Below are 18623 nucleotides of genomic sequence, written 5' to 3'. Positions count from 1 at the left end.
TATATATATATATATATATATATATATACGAGTCGGATGGTGAGATATTGAGGGATTACTCACATGTCTGTTACAAAAATAAGTTTTCATTTCGAAAAATTCGGTCTCCGCGATCTCAAGATAAACGGTTCATGATAGAAAGAATTGGTATCTTTGACCCCCATGTAACCTGATAAGGTGATGGAGGGAGGACCCATAGTCAGATAGTTTTGATTAAATCAAATCTTGAAACATCAAGGAACACATGCTCCATTGCGTAAAAGTAAACAGCGTATGAATAAACCACACGGATAGAGAACTCCACAGGTTTGGACAGATGAACGTTAACTCTAGTCTTGAAAATTCAAGGTGGTTTGGAAAACTGAAAATAAAGGAAAATTTCAAAAACTAGTAGTACTTGTGGACAACGAGGAAGTAACAGTTCTGTTCGGTGATACGTAGCTAGACGGTTGTAAACGCATCGGTTGACTTAACCTTTTTGGGAGTGTAGCGGGAAAGACGAGCTGAATAGAGCGTTTGCTGTGATAATAGCGATAAAATAGTGAGATGAAATGGCGGTAAGGGAATTTTTCAGATTACTGGTCAACAGAGGGAAGTCAGTGGGACGCATTTTTTCCTTTTGCACCATCCAGAAGTAAGGGTTATGTGGAAGGAGCGACCTCTCAAGCTTAACACCATTACTGTATAGTGGGGTGGGTTTTGGACTTGCACAAGATGAATCGGGAGGGGAGCAATTTACGAGACGGAAAGAAACCGAGTTTTATTGAGGCGGTCCATTTGAGACTGTTCAAAAAGAGTCGACTAACAAGCGAACGGTTGGGCGTTTGAGATACCGAGCTGGAACCAGTGGAGACTGGAATATCGGGTGCAGTGAGAAACAAAAGATATTGTCAATAAACAAGGAAGTGTTGGTGGAACTGCAACCGGGGTGACCTTGCGGACTCGCGAGAGAGCACAATCAAGGCGTATCAAAATCTGGCGGTCTGTTGGGACGTCACCAATCCACTTTACCAACTTCTTTGGCCGTTTGCTAACCAGATCTTCATGCGTTAGGCCCTTCAAACGTCTTCGAAACACCAAAACATACCAAACTAGCCCACCCTAAGCGTGCTGCGTACGCTAACAGATTCCCAGTAGAGATATGAGTAGGCTCTCGAATGAATACCAGGCACTTGAATCCCAGGTAGTAATATTTTGAATTGAACCGATGTGCTATAATGCTTAAGGGTGTTACTGAGTCCAGTTTATGACGTACTGCTGTTCAGTCAATTTATTCGGTAGAACGTGTATCGACAGGGGCGAGATGGACAAAGTGATTGGAGCGCGAATTTACTGACCGGAAGGTCCGTGGTTCGAACCCCACTTCTGCCTCTCGACTTCCCCTGTCTAGGCTTGGGCGACCTGGCAGTATCCCAGCCCTCGTGCTTCCTTCGGGTGGCATGACAGCTAGGCACCGAAAGAGTGTACTCTGTAGGCTTTCTTTTTTTGCCTGCCATGCTATATGCAGCAAGTAACATAACCCGGCTGGTGGCACCACGTGACGACCGGTGCGGTATGATGTTATCCGTAATTGTGCAATTTATGTTCTGATCGTTGCTGTTAGCAACACAGTTTAACTATCCAGTGGCGCCTCCTGCAGCTTAGGCCGAGTTTACCTCTTCATTGGCAGGCGTTTTGACCAGTCTGATTAATGCCCAACCAAAGCCGGTCGGGAAATTTCTTCTCAGGGTCATCTCCCTAGTTTCTTTCCTTCGGGTTCACTCGTTCCTGCTGTCGTAGAATCCTGATCTTCCACCAATAACGTGTTTGAATGTATGTAACTATCGAATTTTCCGAAAATGGGGAGCTGGATAATCGTCTTACGGACACATTTATTCATTCAACCTACTATCGATAATGAACTATTTTTGTTGAAACAATTAAGCCCTCATTCGCTATACCCGCACACTATAGTTTTGCCCAATTTAGGTCGTATTCATTGTTCGGCATAACGAACGGTGCTTACACGTCTGCACATCACTTTCGAATCTGAGTCTGTTGCTGCGCATTTCGGGTTGTGTAGTACGTGCTTAAACAAGTAATTGTGACGGCCAATGTAGTGTGTATGAGCAGAAGCTGTTTCTGGTGCATAAACCTATCGCAAAACGATAAGACCTTATGACTGATAAACCTGTACGGGGACTGCTCAGTTAGGATGTAAACAGTGTTTTCTGGTGACGGAATTCTTGCCTCTCTAGCAAGCAGTGTACCGTTCTGCTTGTCATGCAATCCGATTGTGCAACTTCGTCTGTCGCAGTGGCCCGATTCTCTTGGATGTGCTAACTGAGGCAGGCTCGTTATGGTCGCGCGCTCTCTGGGAGGTTACCTGTTGGTAATGACCACCATTGTTCTTGCTTGAATCTCTTGAGCTTAGTTGTCTCACAACAGATCATCAGTGTCATAGTTGTCATTACTGTCTCATATAAACACAATAAAGGAGTGGTATGCAACACTAGATACTCAATCGGTTTTCCGCTACTAGGCAGCATAACAAAGTTTGCGAACCTTATGATGAATCTATTGTTTTCTCTTTAAGCGTCCTCATTTTTCCCTTTTCTTTTCCAGGCGGTTACTTTACATACCGATTTGGGTGATCTCAAGCTGGAAGTTTTCTGTATGCAGGCCCCATTAGCTTCAGAGGTGAGCTGATATTTCGGTCTACCACGTTTGCGACATCTGCACAGAAGATTGCGACAATCTTCTCTATGGATCTTTCACTTGCTACCTATGTGAATGCTGCCAAAAGAAGTATTTTGTTGGCTTGTGCTCCTCTAAGTGTATCTCCTATTTTAAATTCGATGGAGAAGTATTGTGGTCGTCCGGTGAATGTTTTTTACTGGCCAAACAAAGATCGTAAGGGGACTCTGCTTGTGGAAGTAGAGTCTGCTGCGCAACTGAAACAATGTCTGAACAACCTGTCAGAGTTTTCGCGGATAATCCACAATTTCCCTGCAAAAGAACACTCTATAGTTCGACGTTTGAAGCTTAACACGTTTCGACTGTGCTCGGACCCTTCATGCTGGCGGGTTTCTCGTCCACCACTGCTGGCAACAAACCTGTATCCACCAAATGTAGATGTACAGAAACCACTTGTCGACACAAGGGGACTTAAAACTCGCCTACAATCTTGTGATTCCATCGATGACCAAGCTTCCATATTGTTCAACACAAACTGTCTTACCTATCCTGAACTGCTATCTCGGTTCACCGTGTGTGACAGTATCCAGGACGTACTTTCACAGATCCACCTGGATACACAAGTATCTGTTTTTGGTTCTGTTGTGGATGGCCTGGGTTCGGCTACTTCCGACCTCGATCTTGTAATTCGCCTTGGTTCAGATGTCAACCCAGAACTAGTTGATATAATAGACCGCACAAGCCTCAAGCACAACGGTCCTCCGAATACCGGCGTTTCAATCATACCAGCTCTACTCGCACCCCCACAAGCTAAACACCTGTTTCTATCCGCGCTGCGAAATCTCTTGGTACGACTAGACCCTCTGGGCTTCACAGGTGCCAAAGTGTACAGAGGTCGAGTCCCTATTCTCCACTTGAAAAAATACAATCTCCTTGGTGTGGGAATCGATATTTCTCGTGTATCAAACACTTCCTCACAGTCTAAAAAAATCCACTTTCATGATGGTATTCACTTGACTCAGCTACTGCGAGCAGTTAACTGTTGTGTTCCCGGCTTTGCCAAATGCATTGCCGTGCTGAAATTCATTTCAAGACGAACAGAACTGACGCGCGAGGGTCCCAGCCCGGGTTTCACCAATTTCAAATTAACTATGTTGTTTGTTCACTTTTTGCAAGCTTATGGCTATGCACCCCCGCTCAAGCTTCTCCACCACATTGCCTCTGATCCTTCTCACGGTCTTTCGTCCAATCCGATGTTAACCGACTTGATCAGTCTCCCATCCGTGGACACACTGCTCCGACAATTTTTCGCCTACATCACTACTTTGCACCCTTCTCACGTCGTTTTGGATCTTTGCACCGGCCGTGCTATCCCTCGCGATCTGGCTACATCGAGTGTTCCTGCAAGTCTCAAACTCCCTCGTTTTCTGGATGACGTTGAGACGAGTGAAAACGAGCCGAAAGTTTGTGATTCCGGTTACGTTCTATGCCCAAATCCAATCCATCCTAATCAAAATATTCTACATGGTGTGGATGAAACCGACTGGTCCAATCTTGTCGAACTGTGTCACCAATGGACGCAAGCCCTTGAGTACAACCGATGCCCTTTACCTGATTCAACAAGATCCGATTGGGGATTGTTGGCCCTTCGTAAACCCGACTCTGATTCTGATACTAGCATATCTGCTTGCCATTCTATCAGATGCTGAATATGACACCCCCACTCTTTTTTTCCACCCCTCATCTAGATATTTCATACTGGTAGGCTTAGTAGTTTTTTTACACTGCCGTTTTGTACATTTCCTATCTTTTGCTGTATAAACTGGTCTTCTTTTCCAATTTGCCCGCGTTCCACAGAACTTCTTGGCGCTTTGTGCCTCAGATTATTACAAAGGCTGTATTTTCCATCGTAATATCAAGGGTTTTATAGTACAGACTGGTGACCCGACTGGTGAGTGTACAAATTCCCGCCCAAAGTGAATCGAACTCTGTCATCATTCAGGTACCGGAAAGAATGGACAAAGCATTTGGAAGAAAAAGTTTAAGGATGAGTTTCATGAATCCTTACGGGTGGGTTTTTTCCGATTCACAAACTGACCTCTGCTCTCCTCGACAGCATAATGCACGCGGAATAGTGTCAATGGCGAACAATGGGCCCGACTCAAATGGATCGCAGTTTTTCATCACCTACAGCAAACAAACCATGCTTGATATGAAGTACAGCATTTTCGCAAAGTAAGCTATGTGTAGTGGAATTTTCTCTGCTATTTTCTCATAGGGCAGATATTACTATTGATATTGGTAGTAGATCCGATGTGACACTGGCTGCCCTAGACCTTTGGTTTCCTGGTCATACGGAATCGCTCTCGACCCAAATTTCACATGGTAATCAGGTTCGTTTTTCATCGAAACGACCTCGTTCAAACCATTTGCACCAGTGACTCGTGACTTTTTCATCCGGGCATCACGTATAGACCAAGCTTTTTTCACCCAAAAGCCACACCGAATAGTTCATCTTAAAAAATGATAACCTCTTTTAATCAGTTTTGTGTATTAATGCTCTAATGTATTTTGCTCGCTTTTGGTTTCAGACGAATCTGAGCTAAGTTGATCGCCGAGTTATTGAACTTGATAAAGCTTGCCTAGCACAACTACTCACTTTACTCCGTCCAAACTAATTTGCCGTTATTAGTGTATCCCTTGCAATGAATGTAGTCCCGTTACACTGAACACTGGTTATCTGATAGGATGTTGCGGGAAAGAAACCCAGGATACAGCTATACAGCAAAGTCAACGAAGATCTCTTTAACCCCATCGTGATCTTACTATCAGACTTGAAATGACTACTTGAAGTTTCCTTAGGTTTGATTTATTATGTCCCAGAAAGGATGCAGCGTTTAAATTCAGCTAGTCCAGTCAAGCTTTCACGATAATAGCATGTGTTGACCAGTATGTTTAAAAGTAAGGCATGCTTAAAGGGGAAACGGACACACCAAAATAATGGTCACGAGGAGATCTTTGGATGAGCTGGATGCCAGTTCACAATTACAGAAGAAACTTGTGGACAGGTTGGTCAAGGTACCACGAATAGCCGCTCGCGATCTCCCTCTTTTTGCGACTTATCAGGTATTACGCAACTGAATGACTTATTCAAACCAACGGTTAGCAGAGGGTTAGTTTTCGTTTGACGCCTCCACACCCTGTAAATTTAATGTGTATTAAGATGCCGTCACAGAGTGGCTGGATGCAGTGAGACGAGAGGACGCCGAAATTAGCAGCTGTGAGTAGTTTCCTCTATGGAAGCATACTGCGATATCCCGAATGTCGTACTGTGTGCAGCACATTCAGTTGAAGATCATAAACTAGAGATTTACTTGAGTCTCTCGTGAAAACCGAATCGATTTGCAAATGAGTATATTTGTCGAAATCAATCCAATTTGGGTTCAAGTAGAACATGAGGTTGACGGAAACTCGGGGACTGCGTCTACTTGATGAGCCCCGAGAAGAGCGAAACCGGTCCAGGGCTGTCGAAGAGTTTTCAGCAGCCTTGTGAACAGTTTCCTTTATAGCAGCTATGATGCTTTTTAAGGCCAAATAGTCTTCGGCAACACGTTCAAACGGAATCAGAGCAAGTGGTGTTAGGTAGAAAAAGAATATTCGAACACCATTTCGGCACCCTGTAGGAGCTTAGTCCATTTAACTGGGTATGGCAGCGCGAAAATGCAATAACAAGGTTGGCGTAATACTCACCTGCGAGTCAATCTCCTCACATTCGGTCCTTCTACTTTTTGTGCATTACTCTTTCGTGGATGGGACAGTGAGCATAACCATGCAGATAAAATTTCAATCTCCCTCAATGCCAACAACTGCGACACTGGTACAAGAATAACTTGCTCTTAACGCAGAGAACCGACTCCACTCACTCGAATAGAAGAAACAATCCTCGAACGTTGCTGTTTTTCGAGCAGCTAGGTACCGAAAGGGCGCTACAGCTGAATGACTGTTTTTATTTATTTGAGAAACAATCCTCGAACGTTGCTGTTTTTCGAGCAGCTAGGTACCGAAAGGGCGCTACAGCTGAATGACTGTTTATTATTTATTTGGTCCAACATTGTTAATACGGCCGATCACGCTCAACATGTGACCACAACATGGCTCACTTCTGCCCAATCACTGGGACAGCTTCGTAGTGGTACTACTGCAAAATAGCGTGCTACACTGCACAGAGCAGATACCAAGCCTAACAACAAGACGATCAACATGATACACTGCACAACTAGAGCAATAGATGGATAGCTCATCCAGTCATTTACTCGGCTGGATCTTACCAACTGAAATATCAGGCGCATTTGTGCAGCACATGCAGTTGAAGAATGCCATAAACGAGAGATTCATTCGAGTCTCCCGTGAAAACCAAATCGTTTTGCAAATGAGTGTATTTGTCGAAGTAAGTCTACTAGTCTTTTCCCAGATGTGGTTTCGACACTCGGATTGGCTCAGATCGGAGTGTACATTTCATGATGGTGCCAGTGGAAAGAGGAGGTGACCATGGCGAACCCAGTTGGTTGTGGGAAGATATTTTTCTGGATAGATCGTCACTGTCAGAATGTGGAAATACATGGCAGTAAGGATACTCCTCGTTTGCAAAGTATACGCAGAACAGCCAGTCTCCCGGGAGATGAAAGTCCAAATCTTTAGGATGTTTTATCTCTCACATTGGACCGGGCCATTTAGTTCACTTCTTTGGGGTTTCCGCTTTTCCGTGTTGGTGGTGGGGAGGGGGGCTAAATTGTATGGAACACTTCGGAGTATTTTTATCTTTGTGAAAATTCATCAACAAGGTCGGAATGCGCTTTATTTGCTCCAAACTATAATTCACTGGGAGATGGTCGATCCTTCTCAAGTTCGCTCGTTCATGAAATGTTTACGACCTGCCGTGCTCACCTGTGTATGTGCATGCCTACAATTTCGTCATTCTCCGAATTTCATATTCAGAGTTATCGATGGGTGGAATGTCCTGGATGAACTGGAGCGTGCCCCTGTGGAGGAAAAAACCTACCGACCACTAACTGATATCCACATTCAAGACGTGACGATTCATGCCAACCCGTTTGCTGAGTAGTTTTTTTTTGCCTTTTTTCGTAAACGATGTATGTATTCGCAATTGTGTGACCGCAGCCATGTAATAATTACAGTTCTCACTGGTACATCCGCTTCTGCTCTTGCTCATCTTTTGAAAGACATGAATTTGTACGCCTTTTTGGGAGTAGTTGGCATATTCAGAGACTGGGGACCTGCTTCTGGACGAATCTCAAAGGTATACAGTGACGATGCCACGTAATAGCAAGAATTTGCTTTCCGTTTTGAGAATCGGACCCACAATTCGAGAAATATGAATCTGATAACCTAGGAAAAGGTGCTTGAGCTCAGAATGAAGATTTAGATTATCTTTGAGAGGACATAGGGCGACCGCGTAGTAGATTGGGTAGCCGTTTTGGCCGTTCTTGTACCCGCATAGCAGTTTTGTAAAACCGGTCATCAATGAAGAAAATCTCAACAGCCTCATTCCGCTGGCCCGAGTACAATCTGGTTAGCGCGTCCCGAGTCAGCTAAATGACCTGCACCAATAAGATGTGTTTTAGCCTTTGGTCAAATTTGCTTGATCATCTCACTATTTCATACTCTTTTATGGGGACAGGCACATTCTTCCGAAAAGTTGCCAAGGATTTGGTGGCAAACTGTGGCCCTTTTTCGCTTTGAACTCCATTGATCTTTTTTCTACTCACTTGTTCGAAGTAGGTCGCCTCAACGTTGAAGATATCGTTATGTTACGGAGCAATATCGCGGTAGACACGTATGTTCTTCCATAAGAAGTGGTCCAGCCATATGTTCTATACAACTCGCTTCGGACACTCATTTTCTCTCTCTGATCCAGAGCAAACTCCTCAAACCACCCTGTGGGATGCGTGTTAGTATATCGCTCTTCAGAAGCGTTAGTGGTCTTGAGAGTGTACCTAAACAGGAAGTTCAAAATCCAATTGTCCTAATTAAAAAGTGCAATTCATTCCCTTAGTAATCGATTGGTTTGCTCCAAGTCGAAAAACTCATGTAGCGTTTTCTTAGTTCTGTACGATGAGCGGAATTATAAACTAGGTAAAAACCGAAGCGCGTGAACAGGTTCCTCGTAATGTGGGCGTGCGTTCAACTGTAGTACCCTTCCGGTGCCTAGCTGCCATGCCACTCGAAGGAAGCACGAGGGCTGGGATACTACCAGGTTGCCCAAGCCTAGACAGGGGAAGTCGAGTGGCTGAGGTCGGATTCGAACCACGGACCTTCCGGGCAGTGAATTCGCGCCCTAACCACTTGGGCCATCTCGCCTCTTCCGTCAGTCTGTGTGCCGCAACTAATTTATTTGGTACCGTCGAATGAAGGTAATAGCAAGACATCCTCTTAGGACAGTCCAGAAAAGACGCCAGTCATGGATCTAGTGAGAGGTGCCTTTCGTACACTAGATGTGTCGGCTCCTATTGTGCCACGTCCAGTCCATCCAATTCCAAACAGCTAAAGATGTGATTCGTTCTTTAAAAGCGCAACCATCATCGCAGCAACATCAGTGTTGATAAATGCTTTTCTATGGTACAACCACAAGGCTCATTTTATCATATTCTAAGCCCGAAACTGAAAAGAAGATAAAAAGGTTGGCAAGGGCGGGGTATGGTGCTAGCCTGTTACAAACATGCTGAGCCGCCTACACCTCCAAGCGCTCACTCACATAGTCCGGAAGGAAACTGACTACGATCGGCCGTCATTTCTTGCACTGTTTCTAACCAAGCGCAAGGGTGGCCAGGGGAACGGTCATCATGGAAAGTGGTCCGCACCAACAACACCCAAACTCTTCGTAGTCTCTTACACACTTCTTCCAAGCCGCATGTTGTCCACCTCTCATCTCGTGCCATTCTGAAAAAGACACGCTGAACAACACTCGTCTCGATGGACTGTTTTTAGGTGTGCATAGCATGCCTCAGCCACTGCAGTTGACGTTGCCGAATGTTTTCAGCGATTGAAGTACTTATTGCGATACCAGATACCAGTTCTCTAATTAACTGGTTACGAATCCGACACCAAAAATGTCTATAAGGCGTTGGCGGCCAAGAACCTGAAAATGCTTCACAACTGCCCTTAGGGGCCAAGTCTCGCAGTCATAAATCAATACAGCCCATATCGTAGTCTCGTACATGCGACCCCTGAGACCTAGACATATACCGTTTTGACGACACAAGTGACGCAGATTAGCAAACGTGATTCTGGCTTTTGAGATTCGTGCACTGAATTCACCAGACACTTCTGTATGAGCTAATGCAACTACCGAGGTATGTAAAATTCCCCGCGACCCCTAGTGCTTCTTAACTTGTAATGTCCAGCGACTGTATGTAAGCACAATCCAGCACTCTGAGTTAGACCGATCCTTACTCACATGAGTCCTCGCTTGAGGGCAACTCTAGCACCAGCTGTAGAATTCTGTAACGTGGGATAACCTGAATAGAAATTTGGATAACATATCTCATGCTGTGATGCAGCAAAATGGATCCACGCAATATGCAAAACATACCTTATCACTTATTACACACTAACATCACCACTCTTCCCGACTGTTCTCTGTTTTAACTGTCAAACCTCACTTGTTAACTTTCAAGGAGCATTCCCCCATGCACCAAGTCTCCCACACTCGCCAGATTTCGGAAGAATACCGCGTACCGTATGTCTTGTGGGCTGGTGTGGTTCTGTCAAGGCCGAAGGTGTTTGTAGTGAATAATTGGCAGGAATCAGCAATAAAAGATACATGCATTATGTGAAATCTGTATCACTGGTCTGTGTCCACACAAGCAGTTATCATTAGGGAAGTAGAAGGTCCAGTATACATGTTATCAAGGCTTAATGAAAGCGAATTCTTTTTACGCGTTATACACCGATTTAAAAACTTCATGGTGCCTAGGAAATAATCGCTCTGAAGACATCTCGGTATCTCGCTGCGTCTCTTAATGAGGTATGAAGTTGAGCGATCAAATCTAACCCGTTGTACAGAATGCCTTAAATTGATGCTAAGTAGTCTTTGGATTTCTGTCAGGGCATCGCGTGTTGGTAGCGAATTCGTCCTACCGAGTGAACAGTGTTCATTCCCTTCTTGATAAACAGTCCATTATCCATACTGATGTTTGATACGTCTGCAGCCTTTCTACCTGCTTAGTTTTACTCACAAAAACCTTAGATATAAGAAAATCTTGTATATCCTGTCCACCATACCAGCACCTCGGTATTTCGTCAGGAGTTCAGATGCGCGTTGTTTCGTTGCTGGCTTCACGTCATCGACGACCGTCTTGAACCAATACGTGGCCTCATCGTTGTCATAACTACACTAAGTATGCAGCGTCATTGTCTGCTCCCCGTTGCCAACTACCAGATAGAGCCAACCAACCTTGGTCGCTCAACGCTGTCGCAAGCGTTTTTTCGCCTCCATTGATACCAGCCCCAGCTACAGCCAAAACAGTGTCAGCTATGTTCTGTCCCATTGAGACGCATCGATCGTGTCACCTGTGTTCGTCCCACCATCGGACACTTGTTGTGTATCACAAACTGGCACGCAGGTGTCACACTACGCATATGATGCGCGCTATTTCTCCTCCGCATTCCAGCATTCTTCCCACAACTCGCCGGACGCAGTTAGGCGACCGTGTTCATGGGCTCGTAACAATATGGGTGTAACGCCACGTTCCAATGCATACGTTGAAATGCTTTGTAACCGGGCTATCTGCCGGCCTTTGAATCCTTCAAAGGCGCACTAATTTGGCTGTTTGTGTTGTGTGCTCCGGTTTTTTGTGAACACAGACGGTGACCTTCCAGTCCGACCGTGAATCTGAAATCGTGTAATTCGGTCCACCACACACTGCACTGTAACCTTCATGATTCTCTCGCGCTACTGATTAATTATTTCAGTAGGCGGCTTCAACTGCTATCTGTTCAGTACGCCTTCGTGTTCCCCCGAGTCTTGTTGAGTGTGCAGATGTGCGGAGGTATTTACAGATGAGAATTTCCAGAAAACGCCATAGACATAGTCTTTTAGACATTTCTCAGCAGAATTTGAGCCTTCAGCCTATGTCTGGCATGTTTTATCGGAGTTTGGGGCCGACGTGTGTGTGGGGAGTAGAGGGAAGTCTTTGACTACCTTCTGTTTTCTGCGGGGCCTTCTTAAAATTTAATCTAAAGACGTACCTGCAAAAGCTACGGGTCCGAACATTCCTCGTTCCGCTGATACTGACTTCTTAATGAAGATCTGGAGCAACCTCTTGTATACTCAAGAGGAGTCGGTTGCGGCGATGTCTGTCCTATCCTAACTTTTGTGAAGTCTCACCGATACTAATTATCAGGTCTCTTCACTAGTTTTTCTTAGTACTGAGGAATTTTCTTCATCGCGTACTCCTACGATTCAGGTATATTGATTCTAAGTCGGTCATTCAGATTCAGTAAATCAACGCTTCCCAGTATAGCGAACCAACAGTAAGCTGAGTAACTTGGTATGTTACAATGTAACCCTTGGTGTCATTTAAATATTGCAACAATGTAACCCTTGGTGTCATTTAAATATTATTGCAGTATTCGCTTTTGAACGAGTTTTTGGATTCGAATGAACGTTTGACAGTATCTAATGCCTCTTCGGGGTGCATTCAAATCGATTGTTTGATCACCCTTCAGTGGTCACGTGAGCCCAATTTTCTAGTTGATTTGCTAACCGTTTCGTATCTCAGCCCAATTTTTGGCCGAAATTGTTGGGGACTCTGGCTTCAGGTGATTTTTTATTGTTTATCGTTTTTATAGAAAAGTAATTTAAGCAGAGAAAGCAATGACAACCTTCACGGAGCATTTCTCAACCATGAGTTCGGGAACCAACACTTGATAGTACGTGACCAGTGTTTCAAGGGATCAGTCACGTATTGACACCCACAATGTTATTTCAAGTAGCTCTGAATTGAAAGGCTGGCTAATAATTGTTAATAATGAAAAAATCACTGTTAGAATGGTTGGTCGGTTGTAAAATGTATCCCTTTCTGTCCAATTGCTGTCCCTCTTACGACTAACTTATTCCTCCTCGCGTACTTACTCATGACGTAGCGTCAAAAGTACATCCGAGATACGATGCTTCCGTAATCCGAATTGTGATTTTTAGTGTATGAGTAACCAAGGTCTAACAACGTCCACAGCACAGACAGGGTGTTTTGCATCCGTAGAGAAAACTTAGGGACGGCTAAAGCAGTGCTAGAAATCAGTATATGGCAAGGTACTCGCCCTCACAATATGACGTCGTAAACGTAGAATCTGATTTGGCCGGGTTAGAGGTGGTGGTCTTTGAAAGGATCTAAGTTTTTGAACAACACTGTATCGCTTTGTCTGTTATCGTACAGTTGCCGGTGATGGAATCAACATTAGGAGTATTTTTTTTTAGAAAGTAGAGTTGTTTGGTTCGCCTCGCTTATGCTCTGGAATTATCTGTCTCACAGAAGATACCTGTGTCAGCGTAACGAGTTATTTTTGTCACGGTAGGTTATCTTCATCGGTTGTTTCTATTTGACTCTCCATTCCACATTTCGTGCGACGAGAGAGTTTCTTGGACCGAAACAGTTACTTCTGCGAAGCAGCCTATGTTCACCATTTCTTCGACAAGCCGTTAGACCACTGTACTCCCTTCATGGTACGTTCAGGGAAATGCATGGTGGTTTCCGTCGTATTAGAGAGTTGTTCGTAACATGGAAGAAAGCTTAGTCCAACATATGTAAATACGGGCAGAGCCATATGGTCGTATGGCAGGTAATCTTTACAGGGCGGTTTTTTCTATGTAGGGAGTACTGTAGCTGTACCATAAGATCAAACAGTGTGAGACATTTTAAGCTAATTTCGTGCTGTTTAGCTGTTAACGATCTAGTACACCGGATATCGGGTTTATGGGAGATCTCGTACTTCGGGGAAAGGAGAGAAAGTTCTTAAGTGCACAAGTTGTGGTAAATTGTGGTGCTGCTCAGGGGGACGCTCTATGTGGGGCTTAACTCAACCTAATCCTTTGTATGTATCAAAGAATCGCTTAAATAACTCTTGAAGGTGTTTCGCATGTGCATAACACCCATTAGTGATGATTTATTTGTCTGTTCGTCTTTTCACCGAGCGTGGCACCAATCGAGGTGACATCGTCAGCGTGGTGTTGAGTAAGAAGTGGTGACGTACTTCAAATATTGTCCCTCTTACATTCAGACTACCTTTCGAAAACGCTTGCTCAGACAAAACATTACTGGGTAAATTTGCGCGCATAGTCCGCTCTTGGCTTCTGCACATTTCATTCTTTCCCATCCGTCGATCGCTTACACTGCTCACTGAACATGCAATTAATTGACTTTATACTCTCAAAACGTATTGTGCTGGGATACTACATGGATGGGTCGTCATAGAAGTTAGGTCTACTCGCATTCAGTAGAGTAGTATTTGATGGTTACGTTGAGTTGAGTAAATAAGTCTTCAGGTGCTCTTCAGTTCCGATAATATCTACTCGAGTTTGATCTGATGTTCAAACCGAGAGCATCCTTTAGATAGAGGGATGACATTTAGTTCCAGATAGTCGGAGAAACTCCCAGCCTACCTCGATAATAAGCTTCATATACCCTCGATCATGTTGTCTGAGGACTAGAAGGCTAAACAAACGTGAACAATGATTGCATATCGCTAGCTAATTTGGGCATCATGTCATTGACTCTGCACCGTAAACGACCAGAGGGGTAGTTAATCCACCCCATGAATTTTTGGTCTGCATACCACGCAGCACCTGATCCATAAAAGCTCCAGTTTTAACAAAGGATTGGCAAAAATGCCGGAATTCTTATGTAGTTACCCTCCTTGAAACTACCTTTGATGGTACTTTTGGCGGATAGTGGCGTTCCAAGAGACATTCGGATTAAACCACCAGCTTAACAGATTGGAATCGGTCAATGAGGACATCTAGCAACAGATTTCAGTGTAATATGCTTTTCACACCTCGTAGTTTCGCTTTGTTCTACTGCATTGAACAAACTAGATACTCTGCTAGTCTCAACTTTCGGCCAGCGCTGTGTTTCCATTGTAGACATACGCTGTGACACTCGGCGATCCTTTTTCCATCCCTACTTGCACGTTCTTCATGAAGCATCTTCTCTTTGGGACAACAACGTACGCAGTCGTTCAGCCATTCCGTTCTTTTTTGCTTCAGCTCCTTTGAAGAATTATTTCCGGAACCCAATCAAGACGCGTTTTTTTTTACTGGATGGCATTTGACACCAGTTCAATTTCACGCGGTGGTCTGGGTCTTTTTGGCCAGCTTGTGATTGGTCCTCCTGGAAGTGGTAAGACTACCTACTGTGCTGCTATGGCGGATTTCCTTACCAATCTAGGTAAGTAGACGTTTCATAGTTTGTTCTCTTCCCGACTTTAACACTTCTCCTCGATTCTAGATGAGGCATCAATCTATGTAATTGATTATTGAGGCAGCCGTAGAACATAACAGACAGCTGGTACCACGCAGAAAACCTACGAAAACCATGCTGATTCCTATGTCTGAACAGAATAGCACGTTATGTCTGAAAACTAGGCCAAACGTTCATCGTCTGGCGTAGGCTGACGACCGTAAGCTTGGAAAGCTTTTCGCACAAACTGACTGCTTATTGTTCTGTTCACCTGTTCTTTGTTCTTCAACCGATGATGCGTTGCCTTCACACTAGGCACTTGCCTAATGATATCTTTGGACGCTAGACGCGTCTTTACATGTTTTTACTGCCAACCGTTAGGATCTATGAAACAACTGACTTCAGTCGTGCACAACCTCGCCCACGTTTGGTTTTTCTAACTATCCAAACAGAACGCAAAGTGCATGTCGTGAATCTGGATCCAGCGAATGATACGTTGCCCTACTCCTGTTCCGTTGATCTTTCCGACCTCATTCGTCTGGAGGAAGTCATGGATTATCTAAGCTTGGGCCCAAATGGAGGTCTTATCTACTGCATGGAATACCTATACACAAACCGGGATTGGTTGGCAGACCGCCTAATCAAATTGAAACAGAAGGATCCGAAATGCTACCTGATATTTGACTGCCCGGGTCAGGTGAGCTTATTCCCAATCATACCATGCTCTGTCATTGATTTTGTGGAAGCTAACAGTTTGGAAATTCATTGCTTCTTTTCGTAGTTCGGTCCCCATCGCTCTGCGTTTATCTCAGGTGTCGCAACAATGGAACGAATTCACATTGACCTCGTGCAGGAAGACCAGTTGTCCTTAATTATCCACCGAGTTGCGGCTCTCTGTGAGTAGTCATTAGCTTTCGGATCGTGCACATGATTGACTATTTCCGATTCTGCTGCCCAATTCCGCAGATGAACTTGACTTCCAACGTCAAGTTGGAATTCAGTTTGCACGCCCTTGTCCGTTTGAATAACACAACTTGGGTGCTATTAATCATGTGATAGTTGCTTATCATAGCTTATTGATGTGGGTACGCTTAGTGCACCGAATTCTAGTGAAGACGGGTGACAATTAAGTGACCTTTGGAGAACCTCCGGTTTGTCATTGTGAAGCTTGTGCTAAAGGAACTACGGTATTGAAGATTTTGTCTTGAAACTAAATAAACCTATGCTGGAAGCAGACGCCACTGCTTTCTACAGTGAGCTTTTGTGGCTTCGTCGACTGTGACATTGTTCGTTCTCAGTTGATTTCTAGGGTCACTGAAAGTTCTGATTGATTTGCCTTAGAAACAAGCAAATCCACGAATAATGTGAAGTGGAGTTATCCAGTACGTCCAGTCAATAAAATTTTTACTGTGAAGCAACGGATGCATATTAGGGAAATCCGGTTGGAGTTTCACTGATGAGGGGGCAACTCCGGTCAAAAAAACATTGAACAATTCGTCAGCATATATTCCTTCATAATTCCACATTGTCCTTAAAATTTTCGACCACTCGATCAGAGAGATTACTCCTGAAGGGTATTCATGTTCTAGAAGAGGCGGAAATGATATTTTCCTCGTAGTAGCCTCTTATCGACAAAGTTGTCGTTTTTCGATCTATTCCTGATGTCCGCATTCGGTCACCTTGGATTCAGTCAGAAAAACGACCTCGCACTGAATGGCTGGATGAACTCGAGTAGACACAATCTGTATCTTAGTTAATTTTCTGAACAATACGTCCTTGATTCCAACTATTTCTAAACGGCTTTCCGGTTTTCCTAGCCTAATCTATCAACAAACTACCAACCGAAACGCTCGACAGGCCGAAGACTACAAACCAACCACTGACCCAACGCAAGCGTAATTCGTAGCAAAACGACTCCCGCTGTCCTTTCCATGTACCTTGTATTGGCCGTCCGATCTTTCATCCAGCGATCTGGCGCTGCTTTTCGCACGGTATGACATCTTCCTACTACTTGAATATACACTTGGTTTAGCTCGCCCAGTCAAGGGCAAAATGTACTCTGGAGTGGCCTATGAACCTCTTGTGGGTAATCTACAGTTGTGGTATCCTGTCTCCTTGCAAGACGCACTTGTGTGTACAAAACCGAATGTGTGACTTCATGCTAGTGCTGAGTAATGTTAGGGCTATCTGATTTATAGGATCCTACGAAACTCCATGCGGAACGGGCTTTTCCTCTGATAGTATTCAGCCACACTACATCAATTACGAACTAACACTGGAACACCACTGTCAGTTTTTTATTTGATGCCTGTATCTTTTCAACTTGAGTATCCGCCCACTGAGAACAGGACTCTTCTAGGCTGACTGAATTCTTCTAGAAACCGTTCATCAGCAGTTTCTATGCCAGAAACCGAGACCATGAAACTGGCTCAACAACTAAACTGCATCAATGACGTGGGACCAGCCTCTGAGCCGAGTGCTTTTTCGAGCCATGAACTGTCAGGTACACGAGGTAGGGTAGCGAAGTCATGATCATCCAACGGGCGCCCCATGAGTGTTGGTCGCTATCGTTTTGGCTCCGAATTACCTGCCAACTCATTTATCCTAGCTGCGTTCGCTGTTGTGGTCGTTCTAACGCCCTTCACTTTGGCCCAGGCTACGGCACCGCCTGACTCTATTTTTTGCTAGTGGAGTTGCTAAGCCTTCCCAACCCTGGACTGATGAACTTGACATGGCAACTCCAGTGCCCTGATAGGTTTGGACTATGCCGAATGATTTGTGGACCGAACCTGTGAGTGGTGCAGGCATTGTGGAATATCGAGTTGGAAAACGCAGTCAACACAGCCTCAGGCAATCAATATTTCTGAAACAAGCGAGAAAAACAATGGGGTTCCGTATAATTTTTTGCTAGTGGAGTTGCTAAGCCTTCCCAGCACGCATTGTGGACAGAATATCGAGTTGGAAAACGCAGTCAATACACAGCCTCAGACAATCAATATTTTTGAAACAAGTGAGAAAAACAATGGAGTTCCATATCATCGCGAGCTGATGGGCGAGATGGATCAAGTGGTTAGAGCGCGAATTTAATGACCTCCGTGGTTCGAACCTGATCTCTACCTCTCGACTAGGCTTGGGCAACCTGACAGTATCCCAGCCCTCGTGCTTATTTCGGGTGGCATGGCAGCTAGGTACCGGAAGGGTGTCACAGCTGAATGATTTTTTTATGGTCGACAGAGTCGAAATGTGCTCCCAAATGAACCGGATGGACAAACTGGTTTGACCGTTGCGAGTTTGCGCTTTCTACGCGTTTTAACAATCGCGTAATATAAATCAAGAAGAAACATCAACAGTAAACTCAGAACGTAACCGACATGGTGCATTTTGACGCCTAAACTCCGGTGCAGCAACAGAGTCTCAACCTCCACTTCTGCACTCATTGTAGAACAAAAGTTATTTGATGGACAGTAGTATTGA

The 18623-nt window shown here is 44.5% G+C and overlaps 2 protein-coding genes across 2 annotated transcripts in view; both read left to right on the top strand.

Moving 5' to 3' along the window:
- Positions 1–2744: 2744 nt before the first annotated feature.
- T265_10687 (hypothetical protein) lies at positions 2745–4726 on the top strand (the record flags this gene model as incomplete). The annotated part of the gene is made up of 2 exons (XM_009177142.1): positions 2745–4385; positions 4679–4726. The coding sequence occupies one exon, from the start codon at positions 2745–2747 to the stop codon at positions 4383–4385; it is 1641 nt and encodes a 546-aa protein (XP_009175406.1).
- Positions 4727–14845: 10119 nt separating this feature from the next.
- Positions 14846–18623, top strand: part of T265_10686 (hypothetical protein) — a gene marked incomplete at both ends in the record, with an annotated part of 9675 nt that continues 5897 nt past the window's right edge. The window contains 2 exons of the mRNA XM_009177141.1: positions 14846–15137; positions 15602–15846. Coding sequence (XP_009175405.1) covers positions 15011–15137; positions 15602–15846 — 372 coding nt within the window. The remainder of the gene's footprint in view (positions 15138–15601; positions 15847–18623) is intronic.

This window comes from Opisthorchis viverrini (genome assembly GCF_000715545.1).
Source record: "Opisthorchis viverrini unplaced genomic scaffold opera_v5_395, whole genome shotgun sequence".
Taxonomy (NCBI): Eukaryota; Metazoa; Platyhelminthes; class Trematoda; order Opisthorchiida; family Opisthorchiidae; genus Opisthorchis; species Opisthorchis viverrini.
Note: the sequence above shows the minus strand (reverse complement) of the source record. Positions and strands in the feature narration are given on the sequence as shown.